Source organism: Pteropus vampyrus, unplaced genomic scaffold (assembly GCF_000151845.1).
Source record: "Pteropus vampyrus isolate Shadow unplaced genomic scaffold, Pvam_2.0 Scaffold28, whole genome shotgun sequence".
NCBI lineage: Eukaryota > Metazoa > Chordata > Mammalia > Chiroptera > Pteropodidae > Pteropus > Pteropus vampyrus.
The window spans coordinates 1,360,898-1,378,504 of NW_011888809.1; the positions used below are offsets into that span (position 1 = coordinate 1,360,898).

General features: G+C 38.7%; 1 protein-coding gene across 11 annotated transcripts in view; it reads left to right on the forward strand.

The window, feature by feature from the left end:
* Positions 1 to 17,607, forward strand: part of DTNB (dystrobrevin beta) — a 165,783-nt gene that overhangs the window by 43,988 nt on the left and 104,188 nt on the right. For 10 of the 11 annotated variants that reach the window (XM_023528530.1, XM_023528526.1, XM_011356542.2 and 7 more), the window contains one exon: positions 2,885 to 3,051. In XM_023528530.1, coding sequence (XP_023384298.1) covers positions 2,885 to 3,051 — 167 coding nt within the window. The remainder of the gene's footprint in view (positions 1 to 2,884; positions 3,052 to 17,607) is intronic. The other variant, XM_023528527.1, reaches the window with a different exon arrangement.

Genomic DNA, 17,607 nt, shown 5'->3' on the forward strand with positions numbered 1-17,607 from the left:
TCTAGGTCCCCCCCACCCCGAGATTCCAGGCGGTGGTTTTTGGCTTCAGCCACCTCACTTAATCATAGCTTCCTTTTTCCCTTTAATTTATAAAAATCATAGATTTAAAAACTTGAACATATGCGATACCAACCACTAAAACTATAATTATTTTGGAATTGTTGAAAGGAAAATAGCTAAAATAGAATTTATTACTGGGTTTCATGCATCCAATTTTTTCTTTCATTATTTTGCCTTGAGTTACTCTCAGTATCCCTTCCAGTAATTTCACTTAAGTCTTCATTTCACTTGCCGTTGAAATGGAACTTATCTCTTCGTCACGTCTTCATTTCTTTCTGCTGTTGCTATTAGTTTACCTTCTTGTTTAGGTTGTTTGAATTTATTTAGAGGAAAGGTCATGGCTTTTCTGTGTCACCTCCCTTCTTTCAAGGCTCTTGTCTGTCTCTCCTCTTTCCACAGAAGAGAGCAGTAGTAGCTTTATTGAATTGTATACTCAAAACCTATTTGATTTTATTACCCAGCGGCGCTCCAATAATTTTAATTTTAAAAAAAGCAGTCCTATTTTTCCCTTTGTAAGAATGAAATATACTTCCATACTCTTTATTTTCTCCCCTTCCTATTCATACTTTTTTTTTTTTTTAACTTCTCAGCCTTTTGCCCAACTATGGCTTTAGTTCACAAGTACCTTAGAATCAAGATTATTTTCTTAAAGGTTCTGAATTTCTTGACTAGACCAAAACAGCTAAACCTTTGAACAGGATTTTTGGACAGAGAATTATATTGTTAAATTATTATAGTATTGTTAGTTCTAATGGGAGCAATACTTTCATGGCCTTAAATGTTTTAGTAGTTTCATATCCGATTCATTTTCATAAAATCATTTTGTATCTGCTTTACCAAGTAGAGAAAATTGCCTTTGTCAGGATGTATTGTTGTCCATATAAACATTTTCACGACTTCGTATGTAGTGTATTATTTATTGCATTCTTACATAGTGATATCATTTTTCTCAGAGACAGAAATATTCTGAAATCATTGAGTTATCTAGAATTAAAACATGTTACGTATCACACGAACGTCTATCTATATATCTTAATTTTTATGGCAGGAAACATTCTAAAATTATGGTATTTCTAGTTTTTTTGTTGTTGAGGCTCTTTCTATGAAATTCATCACTTGAATCGTATTGATATTACTATTTTAAGGGCAGATATTTATTTGCGTAAGCAAAAGTTGCATTTTTTATACTGGTTTACTAATCCAAATGTGTGGTATATCAGTAGATAACTACATTATGAACTCTTCCAAAAAAATGTTTTTACCAAAACCTGATCTTATTTATAATGGACCCAGCACACTTGTTGATCCTTTTCTCTTTCTGGTTCTCTGTGTTTCCCACAAGCCACAGATTCCACTGACTAATGTAAGCAGTGGCTCTTTGCTGGTTTAGAAGAGAAGAAAAATCACATTGACATACATGTTCAACTAGAATTATCAGAATCTATTTAAATATTCAACATTAATGAACATATATCATTTAATATTAACCCAGAATTATTATATGGAATTATAATTATTGGCTGCACCACTGTCGACTGCATTGTTAACTCAGATTGATTTGGGAGTATTTCTTTGTCAGAACTCTGCTAGGTTGTATAGCTTTAATCTGGAGCAGACTCTTTTTTTAGCACATACATGATTCCTTAGAAACTTTTTGATGACAAAAGCTTGAATTTCTTAGAGGAAGTATTTCCTTTCAATTTCTCATTCTTGTTTTACTGTCTTTTCAGTCTTTTAGTGATCTCGTTATATTGTTTTCCTCACCTAATGCTCACTGTTTTAGTCTTGATTTCCTAGTCGATACACATTTTTGGAAGCAGGACTAAAAATCTCTATAATTGATGTAAGATCGGCTTTGTACACATAATGCTAGAAAGAGTCCTTCAGCTGAAGATTGGAATACTATATCCATCTTTCCTCTCAACTTGCATTTCTTGTGTTCAGAATTAAATTGCCAGAAGAGACAACTACCTACCAACATTTGAAAGTATAAATAAAAATCTATAATACACAGTTGTGTGTTACCCTCTTCCCACTCAGTGAACTAGACTCTCAGGCTGTTAAGAGAATTTCGCTAGTCTCTGTGACTCCTGACCGCCACGTGGCACTTTTCCAGGGAAGAGGCCATGTGAGGTGGAGCGGCAGGTCACTGAACTTCCCTTCCTCCAAATCATTGTCTCTTCGTTGGTCTGGATTACTTTATTTTATGCCGTTACTAGAGTTCTTACCTAAAACTATTTTACTATGTATAACCTTACTTTTTACTAGTTACTATTTACGCCTAGGTATGTGGTAGGATTTAATTCAGCAAACATTTGCAGGCCTTCAGCACAAGGTCACGTGTAAGGTCATTTGCAGGTAACGAGGATACGTACTACATCGTCCTGACTCTCCTAGGTTTTATGTTAGTCAAGAAAACATATGTACAACTAACAGGGATACATCTCTTTAAAAAAGGTCTAGGTTTGGAATTTTGAGTGCGGAAATCTTGGAGTGAAGGCTTCTCTCTCCTCCTTACTCGTATACCTAAATTTTGAGAAACATGAGTTTCATTGGAAAGAAATTGGCTGTTTTCTAAGGTGGATTGGAATGTAGTATTCTAAGTTGGAAATATTTTTTTCTAATTTTTTGCTTCAGTTAACCAAGTAAGAGACAGTTTGGAATCTTCAGTTCTCATTTTGTTTTCACCTTTGCTTTTTAACATTACGTTTGGTTTTCCACTGCATTGACTTTCTTCGCAAATGAAAATTAGTTCTTTCTCCTTGCTGTCCCACCCTTTCTCCCCTGCCATTCACTCTGCGCTGTTTTCTCTCCCTCCCATAAGTTTTCCATCCCGTGGAGTGCTCCTACTGCCGGTGCGAGAGTATGATGGGTTTCCGGTACCGATGCCAGCAGTGCCACAACTACCAACTCTGCCAAAATTGCTTTTGGCGTGGCCATGCCAGTGGCCCTCACAGCAACCAACACCAGATGAAGGAGCATTCCTCTTGGGTAACTGCTTTGTGTTTCAGTCTGTGTCCCCAAGCTGTTAATCTGTTTCATCAGTAACAGCACTGTAGGCTTGCTTCCGGATGGAGGCCTACAAATAAGGATGTGGTGTAATAAAATCTTAATACTGGGTTTGCAAACATGTTAGGCCTCATCACTTGATTTTAAAAGCAGAATTTTAAAAGTTCCAGAAATGGAGACATTATTACACTTGACATGGGCCCTTTTATGCAGTGAAATGGAATGTTACAATGCTCCCTTTCCAGAGTGAAAAGTGGGTTTCTTCTTATTTTAAAATTGTGCAAGGTATCCCTCTAAATGCTTACTCGCTGAGCTTTAAGTAAGATTTAAAGTTCTTTTTTTCAAGGAAATTTTCTTCATGTTTATAGGCTTTAAATGTTGCAAAGGAAGCTGCATGAAATAAAAGTTAAATTTTTGCCTCTCCAAGGTTGGGGAAATACTGTATTTTACAATTGCCACATTGGTGTTCTTACTTTCAGACGTGTCTGATTTTTGTGTGATGTTTATAATTATGTAACAAGCTTAACGTAAGCCCATTTTTCTTTTGTTCTTTCATTTTATTTCCAGAGTTTTTTTAAATGCCATACTTTTATTTTCAAAAAGTTGATATATCCTTGTTTTAAAATCTTTTCTTCTAGTTTCGTTTGTTGGTTGGTTGGTTTGCTAACGGGTAGAAAAATATATAGGATTATAAGTATAATTCAGGATCTAGGTTCTTAAGCCTGGTCTACTGGACTGTAAGTATTAGAAAACTTTAATGACCAGGTTTTTGTTTGTTTGTTTGTTTTCTAGTTAGCCTTAAAATTGAACAAAGAAAAAAGCAAATAAGTTCATATCAGTAATTAGTATTTTAAAAAAAGAACAAACTTCAATCCAAATGTATACTTTACTTCCTACACCTCTGACAATGTGTTAGAGATAATTTATTTTTAACTAGGTAGATTTTCAGTTACAGTTAACCATAAGACCCTATCTTGGGTCTTGTTGTGTTGTAAATTCCAATATTTTTTGGTTGAGGAGTTATTTAAAAATGTTTAAACAAGCAAAGGAGAAAAATGAAACCCAGCAGTTTCTTCTTTTTTTCACTGGATAGAGAGACTTTATAGATTTTTCAATTGTTATTTTTCTCTTTCCTAAAGTACAAGTATCCCACTGTGTTCCTTGATTTGTTAATATTTTTTGTTTACAGTCTAGCTCTTTGCTTTATAATCTTTTGTAATGATTGAATTTCCTGGGATGTTTCGTATGTATGTATGTATGTATGTATGTATGTATGTATGTATGTATGTATTTATTGGTGACATTAGTTAACGAAATCCAGTAAGTTTCAGCTGTACACTTTAACAGTAAAGCATATATATATTTACACTGTGTGTTCACCTCCCATAGTTAGATTTCTTTCTGTCACCACATATTTGACCCCTCCCTCCAGGATATTTCTACGGAAAATTCTTATTCTAGGTGTTGGGGCCAGGAGAATAAGGAACTTCTTGTTCACCTTTGTTTGAAATTACTCATTTAGCTAATTTATAACCCTTTTAGAAGTGGGATTTTACATTTATTTAAAGATAAGTAACTTTGAATATTGCTTTATGGTTTACAAAGCAATTTTTCATATACCATGTTGAATTTTTTTCATTGAGCTATAACACAAAGTACATAAATCAAAAATGAATTCTTATATTTCTATTTGATTCTTACAACACTCTTGTGAAGAAGTCATCCCCATTTGTTGTTATTTTTATTTCAGCTTTGTTATTTTTTCAATTTTATTAATTCATTTTTGTTACAATGACTTAAGATTTTAAGAAGAAGCAAGTATTATCAGCATGCATAATTTTGAAGCTGGTATCATAAATATATTAGTTCTGAATTTTGATGGGCATATGCATTATATGGTAGATGCATACTGGTAAGGTCTTCTAGCTGTGTGTGTGTGTGTGTGTGTGTGTAACTTATTTTCAAGATTAAGACTGTATGTTCAATGCTCTTGCTCTTTGAGAAAGATGTGGATAAAGAAGTTTCCACCTAACAAAAAGATGGGTGATCAATTTAATAATAAGTTCTTTGAAGATTGTTCACTGTGTTTGTGCTAATATTTTGAATAAATGTTTTTCTGTGTTCACAGTAGGTAAATTTAGTGTGCATTTAACCAGCTCATATATGAATTTGCATTGTAGATTTATTACGTGTAGTATTGGTGCTTAGAAGTTTATTTCAATTTTTCCAAAAGTTTTTGTTTAATATTTTATCTAAGTAACTATGCAGCCTGGTTCATTATTCTTTTAGTCATCAATCCATTCATTTGCCTTTTGTATAGAAGAAAAATCTAGGTTAGAGTGTGAGTTGACTGTTATTGATAAGGTATCGCAAGAAAGAGATGTGCTTATGAAGGAATTTACTAGTTTTCAAGCAAAAAAAATGAAAGGAAACAGAGAAAATTCTGACCCATGAGACAGTGAAAGGAAAAACAGACTGCTTCTAGACCCCAGTGAGCAAGCAATGAGTTGAGACAGGGTTTGAGCGATAAAGGCCTAGCAGACTTTCTCGGTTGAAAACAGTGGCTTAGTCCTGTGGCAAAGACCAGATTAAGGGTATAGCTTTTTGTTCTTGGCGGCGCATCAAAATCACCTTTGTCCCACCTATGTAGCTTCCGATTTCATGGATTCAGGGGACATGAAACCTGGACACAGACAGGTTTTGAAAGCTCCCCCAGTGGTTCTGTCGTGCAGTCAAAGTCGGAAACTACTGGCCTGTTGTTTCACGGGGCCTCCAGTTGGCTTCTGTAAGTTGAAAGCAAGAGGCATGGAGGGAAAGACATACGTCAACCAGGCTTGAGGATTATCTCTAGGAAAGAACTTTGTGTGTCATTACTGGCACATGGAACTGACTGGGAACAAATATATCGAAGCCTACTGAGTTTTGGGGGGAATTATGTTGGCAAGAACCACGAGCCTGGACTGTACGAGCCATTGACAGCTTGAGCTGACGACCCACTTTTTAAAGACCCGGAACTTGCTCTGGTAGGAGATGGGTTGTATAGGAGGGCATGCTAGAGCCTACTTGGCCAAGATATTGGATAAGGAAGACCCTCTGTTCCTACTCTACAATTGTATATTGAGACTGGGGAGGGAGGGTGCAGATAATTTGCCTTTTTAGTTCATAGATTGCATTATAAGGAGCTACATGTGGTCTTGATGAAGAAGACTGTGCCATACCCAGCACTCGTAATTAGGTGCACCAACTGAATAGAACTTCAGGTTTTGTTTTGGGGATGGGGGTAAGAGGGGTTTGAGAGTGTTTTATATTTAGAGAAAGGAAGCAAAAAGATATTTAACGATTAGGAGTACTCACTAATATCTAAATTTTCCTTTTCCTCTTGGGCATATATAACGAGATTATGTAGCCCATCCTCCTTGCTGCCAGATGGAGCCATACGATTAGTTATCACCAATGGAATTTGTTTGGAAGTGAGCTGTGTTACTTCTGGGTCAAGGCCGTTGAAACAGATGTGCTTTCTTCACTTTCTCTGTCTTAACCCTTCTCACTGCCCCTATACGTTGGCCAAATGGAAATGTCTCCAAAGAAACGAGCAAAGGCAGAAGCCCTTAGACGAAAGGAGGCTGGGCACCTGCACGGATGGACCAGAGCCCCTCCACCTGCCAGTCTGCATCGGACTCTCACGTGTGCAAGAAATCAGAAAGCGGAGTCAGCAGTAGGGCTGGGCAGTCAGATAGGCAAAGTCTCAGATAGCTGCCAGCAGACATCCGAAGAGCTGAGCATTAAGGCCCCGGGGCAGGAGTGTGCCTGTGAGTTCCGGGAACAGCAAAGAAGCCAGAATGCCGTGAGCAGCGGGAAGACTGCAGGTGAGGAGATCAAAGACTCACTGAGGGCCCGTTGGCCATTTGGCGTTCGCTCTGAATGACATGAGGCGTCTTCAGAGGATTTTGAACAGAAGAATATCATGCCTTGATTTATATTTTAAAATGAGCAGTCTGGATGCCATGTAAAGAGTAGACTGGAAGGAAAAGATAGAAGCCGAGCGACTGCTAAGGAGAAATGATTACAATAATTAAAACAAGAAGGGGTAATATTAGTAGAGGTGGTAAAAGGGGTCGAATTAGGACATGCGTTATAAATCGGCCTAACGGGGTGAATGTGGCTTGTGAGAGGGAAAGAGTCAAGAGAAACTCATAAGATTTTGTCCTAAGCTACTAGGAAGATGGAAATGTCATCATTTGAGATTGAGAAGGCCATGAATGGAGCATATGTAGATGTTAGGATCAAGGGCTCAGTTTTGGAAATGTGGAATTTAAGTTGCTTATTGGATGTCCACATGGCGTCGTTGAATAGACCGTTGTATGTGGATCTCGATTTCAAGAGACATGTTTGAGATAGAAATATCAGCTTGGGAGTTATTGGCATATAGGTGACATTTAAAGCCACAAGACTAGACAGTGCCACCAAGTGAGTGAGTGAAGACGGAAAAGACAAGAAGGAAAGAGCCGACCCCTGGAGTTTTCCAGTGTTGAGAGACCCAGGAGAAGAGGACGAGCCTCACCCAGGAACGCGGGGTGCAAACCAGGAGGCTGTGCTGTTGTGGAAAAAAGTGAAGACAGTATTTCGGGGAGGACGAAGTGATCAGCTGTGCCCAGTGCTGCTGATACTTAAGTAAGAGGACCAAGAACTGACCCTTTGTCTAATAATGTGAGGATCACCTGTGGCGGGGGCAAACACCTGATGAAAGTGGGTTCAGGAGGGAAAGAGGAGAGAGATGGAGACAGTGAGTGTAGACAACTCTGTCAATGGATATCTACTTCTAACTTTTTTTCTAATAGTAGTTCTTATTAAGATTTTAGAAAACCCAGCTAACTCCACTTCATTTTTCCCCACCCATGATTGCAGCCAGGAGTTAGGAAGATGGCAGTCTGTTTGAGAAAGCAGTTTTGATTGTGAGGAAACAGTCGGACTTGCTAGTAACCCCTGAACTGAATATACCCGCACCCAGTGTGGGCTTGCCCGGAAGGGAGTAGAGCCTTGAAGCTTGTGGAGCTGGGAGCAGGGAGAATATGTGCTCTGTGGAGTTCACAGATTCCAGGGAACAAAGGAGAAGGAGAGGCTGAGCCAGGCATGTTCATTCCTTCTTTAAACCCACCCAGTCTGATTGGGAGAGAAGTGAGGACAGAGAGCACCCTGGTGGGGTCCTACAGGGAAGGCGACCCGGTTAACCCCACTTCCTTCTTTCCTTTCTATTAATTATGGTAAAAATACACAACTCATAGCCCTTTCTTGATATGCAAAGAAGCTGGAAATAAGGAAGCCTACTTCCATTCCCTGCCCCTAGACCTCACCTTCGGATCTCTGCTTACCCTGGCCTTGACTTTACCAAGAGAACTGTGACCAATTCCCACTTGGTTAATCTATGGCAGGCAGAGAGAGAGAGAGAGAGACAGAGAGAGAGAGAGAGACAGAGAGAGAGAGAACGAAACACACAGTAGAGTGCCTCAGTGGAGGTAGTTAGTTATGTACTCAGTTGATGCTATGAAAATTTCACCTTTCTTCCCAGCAGATGGCAGACTGCACCTCTGAACAGAGTTACTCATCCTTTTCTTCAAAATCTACTATAGACGAAGAAATATTTGGGCTTGTTTGACCATTTCTGTTCATCTTATTTCTTCTTCTTCTTCTTCTTTTTTTTAAATAAATGTTAATAGGCGACTCATATATGTCCAGTGTGGTTGTTTGAGCATTAGTGATATTAAACCATTTCCTTTAAGGAGTCAGAGTAAATTATGTTGTGCTAGACAATTAAGATTGTCGACTTACCTTTTTGTCAGAAAACTCTTAGAACAAAACATAAGTATAAATCTTTGTGACCTTGGGGTATACAGCACCTTCTTAGAAGCAGGAGCAGCAGAAGAAAAACAGATAAATTTGACTTCATCAAAATTAAAAACTTTGGTGCTTCAAAGGATTCTATCAAGAAAGTGAAAAGGAGAAAATATTTTCAAATCATATATCCGATACAGAACTTGTATCCAGAATTATGAAAAACTCCCACAACTCAGCAACAGCAAAACAACAACAACAACAAAAACCCACCAAATAACCTGATTTAAATATAGGCAAAGGATAAGTAGGATGGTGGTTACCAGGAGCTGGGGTCAGGAGGAAATGAAGGGGAGTTGTTTTATCGGTATAAAGTTTCAGATTTGCCAAATTTAAAAGTTCAGGAGATCTGGTCACAAAATGAATATGCTTAACACAGCTGAATTGTACATTTAAAAATAGTGAAGATGGTACATTTTATGTCATATGTTTCTTACCATAATAAAAAAAAGATGTAAATTAACTTTGGGGGAAAAATTGGCAAAGAATCCGAATAGACATTTCTCCGAAGAAGGTAATACAAATGACCAATACGCACGTGAAAAGATGCCCAACGTCATTAGTCATTAGGGAAATGTCTAATCAAAACCACAGTGAGTTGCCACTTCACACCCACAAGGATGACTAAAATCAAAAAAGATTGACTGTTACAAGTACCGATAGGATGTGAAGAAACAGGCACCCCAGTACACTGCTGGTGGGAATGTAGATGCACAGAAATGAATATAGGAACGGACCATGAAATACAGATTACCCAAAGAGAAATGAGGCCGCGAAGGAGATGAGGGCTATCGAAGGTGGCAAGCTCAGTGGCACGTAGGTCCCACTGGGATTGAAGTACTGTTGAAGGCAGGGTGCTACAAGGAGTGAGCTAATAAGACAAGCCGGTATGAGAGTGGGGTGCTTGCAATTGAGATTTTAGATGATGTACACTGATGGGCAATAAAATATTCTAGGATGCGACTGTGAAGTTGGTGGCCCACGTGGAGTGGGGGAAGGGTTGTTGAAGGAGAGGAATTCAGGGAATACCAGTGCGTGAGTTTTCTAGGGCGGTCATAAGAAATTACCACAAACTTGGTGGTTTACAACAAATTTATTTTCTCACAGCTCTAGATGCCACACATTTGAAATCAAGATGCTGACAGGGCCACATTTGCTTCCGAGGCTCTAGGGTGGTATCTATTCGTATTAGTCAGTGTTCTCCAGAGAAACAGGACCAAGAGGAGATAAATGACGATAAAGAGATTTGTCATCAGGAGTTGGCGCATGCAGTTGTGGAGGCTGTCAAGTCTCGCGATCCCCAAGGTGAGATGGCAACCTGGGGACTCGAGAGCTGAAGGTGTAAGTCTGAGTCTGAGGCCTTTGAACCAGGAGAACGGATAATATAGTTCTGGTCCCAAGATGTGTTGGCTTAAGACCCAAGAAGAGACAGTGCGAAAGCAGGGAAAAGCTCACGCCCCAGTTCCAAGGCAGCCAGGCATGAGGAATTCTCTGAGGAGCAGCCTTTTGGTTCTGTTCAGGTTTTCAAGCGATTGAAGCCCAGCCATGAAATCTGTATTACTCAGTCTACTGATTTGTATGTTAATCTCAACCAGAAACACCCTCCCAGGAGCACTCAAAATAATGTTTAACCGAATATCTGGGTACCTTGTAGCCTAGGCAAGGTGACGTAAAATTAAGCATCATACCGTTCTTGGCCTTCTCCAGCTTCTGGTGGCTGTTGGCACCTTGATTTGTTGCTTCACTTCATCCTTTGCCTCCTTGGTCACAATGCCTCTTCCCCTTTTGTCTTGTCTCCTCAGTGTGTCTATCTTATAAAGATACATGTGATGATATTTTGGGCCCAGCCAGAAAATCCAGGATAAATTTTTCCTCGCAAGATCCTTAACTTCTCATGTTTTTTTCCCATAGAAGGTAATATTCACTCTTTTGCCATATAAGGTAACATTCTCAGGTTCCAGAGATTAGGATGTGGACATACCTTTCGGGGTCCACCATTCAACCCACTGCAGCTCGCGTATCGAAAAGGTCAACTTCGTGGATGTTGAAATCACTAAGAATTATGACAGTAGTGTTGTCGGACTCCACTACAGAGGGTTATTTAGGGTTTGGGTCTGATGACATGTCAATCGAAAACTAGGGGAAAGGATCTGAGAGTGGCAGCGAGGCCCTCGGAGGACGTCTCCCCCACCTGGAGATCTAGAGGTTTGCGGAGTGCGAGAGAGAAAGCAGTTGCCCTTCTAGTGGCTTCAGGGGGAGCCCAGCCTTCGGGGAAAGCCAGGTTTCTTCTCAGAGTAAAAAGGTGAAAGCAGCACTCAGAGAAGACATTCGCAGCTAGGGAAGGGATTGGACTTGTGGCGGACCATGACGAAGTAGAAGAGTTTCGAGAGTTGAGGATTCGTGGGAGATGGGGTCATGTGATGGGAGGTACAGAGCCTTACGGGAATGAGAATGCAGTGGGAGTCTGGGATTTCTTATGAAACAGGCATGACCTCTGAGAAAGGTTGTGCTGGAACTGGCCCCAGAGAGTCTCCAAGGCAGATCACAGTGCTGCTGCTGTGAGGCTTGGTTGGGAGAGAGTCTTGCCAGGAGCGCGCAGAGCTCTGGGTTCCTCTCTACTGACACTGGTGGTGGCGTGAAGGCCTGGGGAGAAGTGCCCTCAGGTTCTCTCGACCCACGGCTGACCTGACCACTCCACGGACTCACTGACCAAGGAAGGCCCTCCCTCTGAAATGATAGACTTTCCAGGGTCATCCCAGAGATAAAAGGAATAGGCTAGAGTTGTCCTGGCAGTGTTTGTCAGCATTTTTGATAGGTTAATTGGGGTGTTTTAAATATTGCTCTTTTTGGCACCTGAATATTGCCCCCATTCGACTCTGGCACTTGTATGCACTATGGATTCTGGAACCCATTTAAAGCTGCCAAGGTGCTGAGTTTGCAGGCAGACCATCTGCAATGGACCCAGCTGTCTAAAAAAGACAGATGCCTACCAAAGACAGTGGTGGTGCATAGTTGACGAAACAATAAGGCGTCTTTTCCACCTGTAGCCTGATTCTTCTTAGAGCGGAGAGATGACGGGGAGGTTTCCATGTATGACTGCACCCAAACCAAGCAGCTCTGCACCCAAACCAAGCAGCTCTTCGAATGAGCAGTTTCCTCTAGCGGTCGTCACTTCGCCACAGCCATTCCTCCAGCTTTAGATCTTTTTTGATTTTTACAGGTGGCCACCAGAGCTGAAGTGGAGAATGTGTATTTTCCTCCATGCGTGGGAGGATTAGGGTTCTCTGTGACCCAGCCGTGTGAATTGCTTGTCTGTTTCCACGTTAATCAGATATATCAGTGATTATTGCCTGTTGATCTAGTACTTTCTGAGAGCTGTAGACACAGATTTAGGGTAGAACTGTTTCTCTGAATAAATTTAATGCATGTGTATTGTGGATTCATTACATTTTATCTCTATTTAGTGACTACAAAATGTCCAATTATGAAACGTTCCCGTGTTGTTTATTCATTAAACTTTTTGATTACCTACGATAAACCAGATGTTCTGTTCCCTGGCATTCTCTCCTGAGCTCTCTCCTTCTCTCGCAGTGCCCCCTCTCTGACTGTTTTTACAGTTTCAGGTTTCAGACGACCCCCCGGACACTGATAAGTTTCTACACTTTTTAATTCCATCCCAGGATTCTTGTCTCCATAAAGACTCCTCATGTATTCAGGGGTCTCATGGACATTTCCATCTGAAAGTCTCACTGACTTTTCTGTCAGTATATGATACTGTAATTTTTCAGTCCATTTTCTTGAACTTCTAGGTAGATAACTTTATCATCTATAGGAAACAGCTTGGTCATTTTCCAGTAGTTATACTCTTTTTAAAAAAAAAAAAAAACCTTTTTGTGTCGTCAAGAACTTTTTGAGAAGTGCTTCCAAAAATTGCCTGAAAAGAATCATCTGGGCTGCTGCTTAAATATGTAAGGTACCAGACCTCTTCTGGAAATTTTAATTTCGTATAGTAGGTCTGGGTTGAGGCGGAGGAATCTGCTTTGTTTTGTTTTTTATACAAGTACCGGAGGAATTTTTTATCTTCGGACAAGTTTGGGAAACACTGTTTCAGAGCACTGCCTGATAGTAGTGATGGTTGTCTTTGGTTCCTGACTGGTGTGTCTGCATCACGTATGACGTTGATTGACTGTGGCTCTGATCCTGCCTTGACCTGTGGCAGTATTTGGAACAGGCTTCGGAGTTATTGCGTACCCAGGGATAGTCATACAGTGGTCAATCTAAACCAGGCGAAAAGCTTTCTGCGCTGGTATTCCTTCAGTAAACATGTCTAGTGCCTGTTATGTTCCAGGCCCCGCAGAGTGTTGCTGTACAAAGAAGCACATGGCAGATCGTCTTGATTTTCCAACCCTCATGCTCTCTCTAACCCTCAGTCATTCCTGGGACTCAGGCTGCCTGTGAATCTACTTCCATAGTGCTCGTGGGCTCTGCTTCTTTTTGCTGTAGCTGATTAGACCCTCTGTTTGCCCAAACCTGAAGTATTAGTCACACTTCTCTTTCTTCATGCTGTCCTGCCATGCAGTCTGTTCCTTCATTTGAGCCTGAGAACTATCTGCTCAATGTATGCTAGGAGCAATTTCTAAACCAGAGATGATTTATGATATACTGAAGTTTAATCTTATGAAGTAATGTTTTGAAAGCTTTTACAGTTATGTCTTCGGTTTGGGGCTTTTATTTATATCTTTCACTCACAGGCAGCACTATGACAGTATTGAACTATTTGCAGTTGCTTTTTCACCCTGTTTTCTTACTTTTATGTCTTTCAATCTATTCTAGCTGTCTTTCTTCCGCCCCATTCTCCCAGCTTGCTCTCGCCAACTTCTTTATAGCCTCTAAGATTCAGCTCGGCTATTACCTCTTTTCCTGATCCTCCATTTTTCAGTAAAGCTTTATAATTTTCCCCCAGAAAGGTCTTATGTATGTTAGATTAATTCTTGTGTACTTTACATCTGTTGTTGCTGTTGCAAATGGTGCCTTTTTTCCTACTTTTTTTTTGAGATGTAATTTACATGTAATAAAATTCACCCACTTTAATTACAATTTGATGAATTTTGGCAAATGTATACAGTCGTGCAAATGGTATCTTTTTTGAATTATATGTCTTAACCGTTTGTTTCTGGTGTGTGGAGATGCAAACCGGTTTTGTGTTGTAATCCACTATCTCGTCATCTTGCTTAACTTGCTCGTTAATTCTAGTAATTTGTACTCAGATCTTTTTGGATTTTCTGTAAGTAATTATATCACCTGCAAATAGTGATAGCTTTGTTTCCTTCCTCCCACTCCCTAAGCTTTTAAGTATTAATCATACTTTTTTTTTTTTCTTTTGGTCTTATGCTGGCTAGAACCTCCAGTGCAATTGAATAGAAGTAAATTTAGGAAGAACGATATTTTAAAAAGGAACAATCCAATATGAAGAAAGGACCAGTTTAAATTTCTAGAAATAAAAAATATTAAGGTTAAGTTCAATAGAGGGGTTAAATAGCAAATTAGAGATAGCTACAGCAAAAATTAGAGAATGAAAGATAGATTAGAAGAAATTAACCAGGATACAAAATGTTGAACACAGGTGTAGAGAAATGGAAAATGTGAAAGGTGATTAAAGGATTTGAAGAATAGAATGGAAAGATCAACCTAGAATTCTGTATCTAGCTAATCTAGTCAAGAGCAAAGAAGAAATAAAGATATATGTTCAGAAAAAAGTTTCAATGCATTTGCCACCAAGAGACCATTGCTGAAGAAACTAATTAAGGACATACTTTAGGGAAAAAATTAATTGACGCAGTAAGGAAGAAATGGGATACAAAAAGAAATGGTACACGGTAGAATGGGTAAATGTGAGCAAATTTAAATAAACATCATGTGTAAAATAATAATAATGACTAATTCTGGTGAGCTTAAAAGAGGATGCAGCTAAAGTACTAATCAGTTATGACACAAATATAGTTGAGGCATGATTAGAGTTGTAGGGTTTTTTGTTACAGGCTGAGAGTACAGATGCTGGTTAAGATTGTGGTCAGTGTTCATGTTACAATAGAGGAGGTTCCTGACATGTATGAGGATTTAATAGGCTTATGTTTCTGCTTGCAATCCCTTAGATGGTGGCTTGATGCTCAAAATGATGTACTCAGAGTCATTGGAAATGAACACGACAGGAATGGCCTCTGAGGCACCAGTCCTGAGTTTATTGCATTAAGCTGTTGTGCTCCCAAGTGTCAGGGCCCGTCAGCATGTACCCTGAGCTGAAGACTGTGCTGTGCAAGGAATTAGCTTGAGGCTGATTGAAAATACAGTCATCCGAGCTCAAAAGAAATTTATTTATCAGGGCATCTTACAAGTTTCAGCCCTAGAACAGGAACACAGTGCAGTGGTTACAACAACACTAGTCACCTGCCACTCCCTACCTTGGAGTTTGCCCTCAATTGGAAACTGTGTCCCCACCCCTGACTCAACTGAGCTTCCCCTTCATGACCCCTTTGGGTTACTTGGAGTCCCCAGTCTGTTTCTGACTGATGCCTTGCAAGAATGTCTCACCGACCAGGCTGTCTCCCCCAACCCCTGTATGTTCTTTCTCTGAGTAATTTTGCCTGTTGAGGGACTATGTTGTACTGTGAAAAAAGTAAGCCGGGCCTGGTTATGGGAGCTTTAGTTTTTGCATCTGTAAAATTGAGACTGTTAACATCTAATTCACAAGACTATTGGAGGGTTAAATGAGCCTATGTACGTGTGCAAAACACCTATCAGTTGCCTGACACTAATTTCTTAATCAACTTTACTTCAATTTTAGGGAAAAACAATGAAGCCACTAGAAAGTTGACTCTAAGAGTATAATTGCCAAACAAGGAAAAATAAAATGATAAAAATAAAACAAAACCTAAAAAATAGTTAAGGACTAAGTAAAAGAAAAGAAAGTAATAAAACAAATAATGATATAATAAGCTATAGAAATAAAGACAAAACATGTTAGTAATTAGTAAATTTTCCAGATAAAAAGCAACAGTTGTCAGATGGCTATTTTAAAAAATTGGACTCTCTGCTGTTTAAGAGGGACAGCAAAAAAAGCTATACACAAGAGTTGAAAGTTAAGAATAAAAAAAGATACATACTTGGCAAAGTACTAACCAAAATAAATTTGGTGAAACTGTATTAATCTCAGAAAATAGATTTCAGAGCAAAAATCTTTACCAGGGAAGTTAAAATGGTACATTTTATGTTATGTATATTTTATCAATAAAAAAAAAAAAAATTAAACAAAACGAACAAAAAAAAAAAAAAGAAAATAAAAACTAAAAAAAAAAAAAAAACCAAAAAAGGTGCCGGAAAAAAAAAAAAATAAAAAAAAAGGGGCAAAAAGTGAAAAAAAAAATAATAAAAAGGGGAAATTAAAAACCCCAAAAAAAAGTGGTAAAAATAATAAAAAAAAAAAGAAAGAATGTAGAAAATTTGAATATACACAACAATTAATGATTATACATTCTTTTCAAACACAAAAGTCGACCACATACAGGAAGCCTCAAAAGAGAATTAGTATCCTACAGACTATATTCTCTGACTATAGTGCATTTCATTTAGGAATCAATAACAAAAAGAGCAAGAAAACCAGTACATTGGTTATTGAAAAATTGGTTGAAATGAGCAGATTCCTAAAACAACCTTGCTTACCCAAACTGGTTCAAAATGGAATAAAAAATCCCATTAGTAGTGTAATCATTAAAGAATTCGAATTAGTAGCTTAAATCTTTACACAAAGGAAACAACTAGAGCTGACTGACTTTACATGAGTTTCAACAAATATTAGAAGAAAAGCCATATTCTAGTATTATATAAAATTTCCCAGATTTTAGAAAAAATAATAAGCATTACAGTTTCACTTTTGAGGCTGGAATAACTTTGGTACCAAAACCTTATGAGGACAGTAAGAAAGGAAGCTTATAAACCATTCTAATGACCATAAAACCTAAACAAAATATAAAGAAACTGAATCCAGCAGTGTATACAAAAGATAAATACATCATGACCACACCGTTTTTATTCCAGCAATTAAAGATAGATTATTATAATTTAGGCATATTCATAGATGGATTAAATCCATAAATCATCTCAAAAGACTCATATAAAAGACTCATTTACTATGACCTGATATTCACTGATCATTTAAACACACACACACCCACCCACCCACCCCCTTAGCAGCCTGGTAGTAGAAGGAACTTCCCTAACCTAATATAGAATGTTTGTTAAAACTGGTAGTATTCATGGTATTTACTGGTGAAATGTCAAAAGTATTTGTTTTAATATTGAAAACAATACAAGAAGGCTTACTATCAACATGTCTATTCAACATTGTATTGGCAGTCCTAAGCAGCATAGTAAACAAGGAAAAGAAATAAAAGGTGTTTGCATTGAAAGGAAACAAAATTGTCATTATTTGACGATGACTGTCAGTGTAGGAAGTCTGAATCTCCAGATCATTAGAATTGAAATAGAGCAGAGATTAAAGTAAAAACAGGTAAATTGGACTACATCAAAATCAAAATCTTCCGTGCATCAAAGGGCGCAGTCAACATGGTGAAAAGGTAATCTATGGAATGGGAG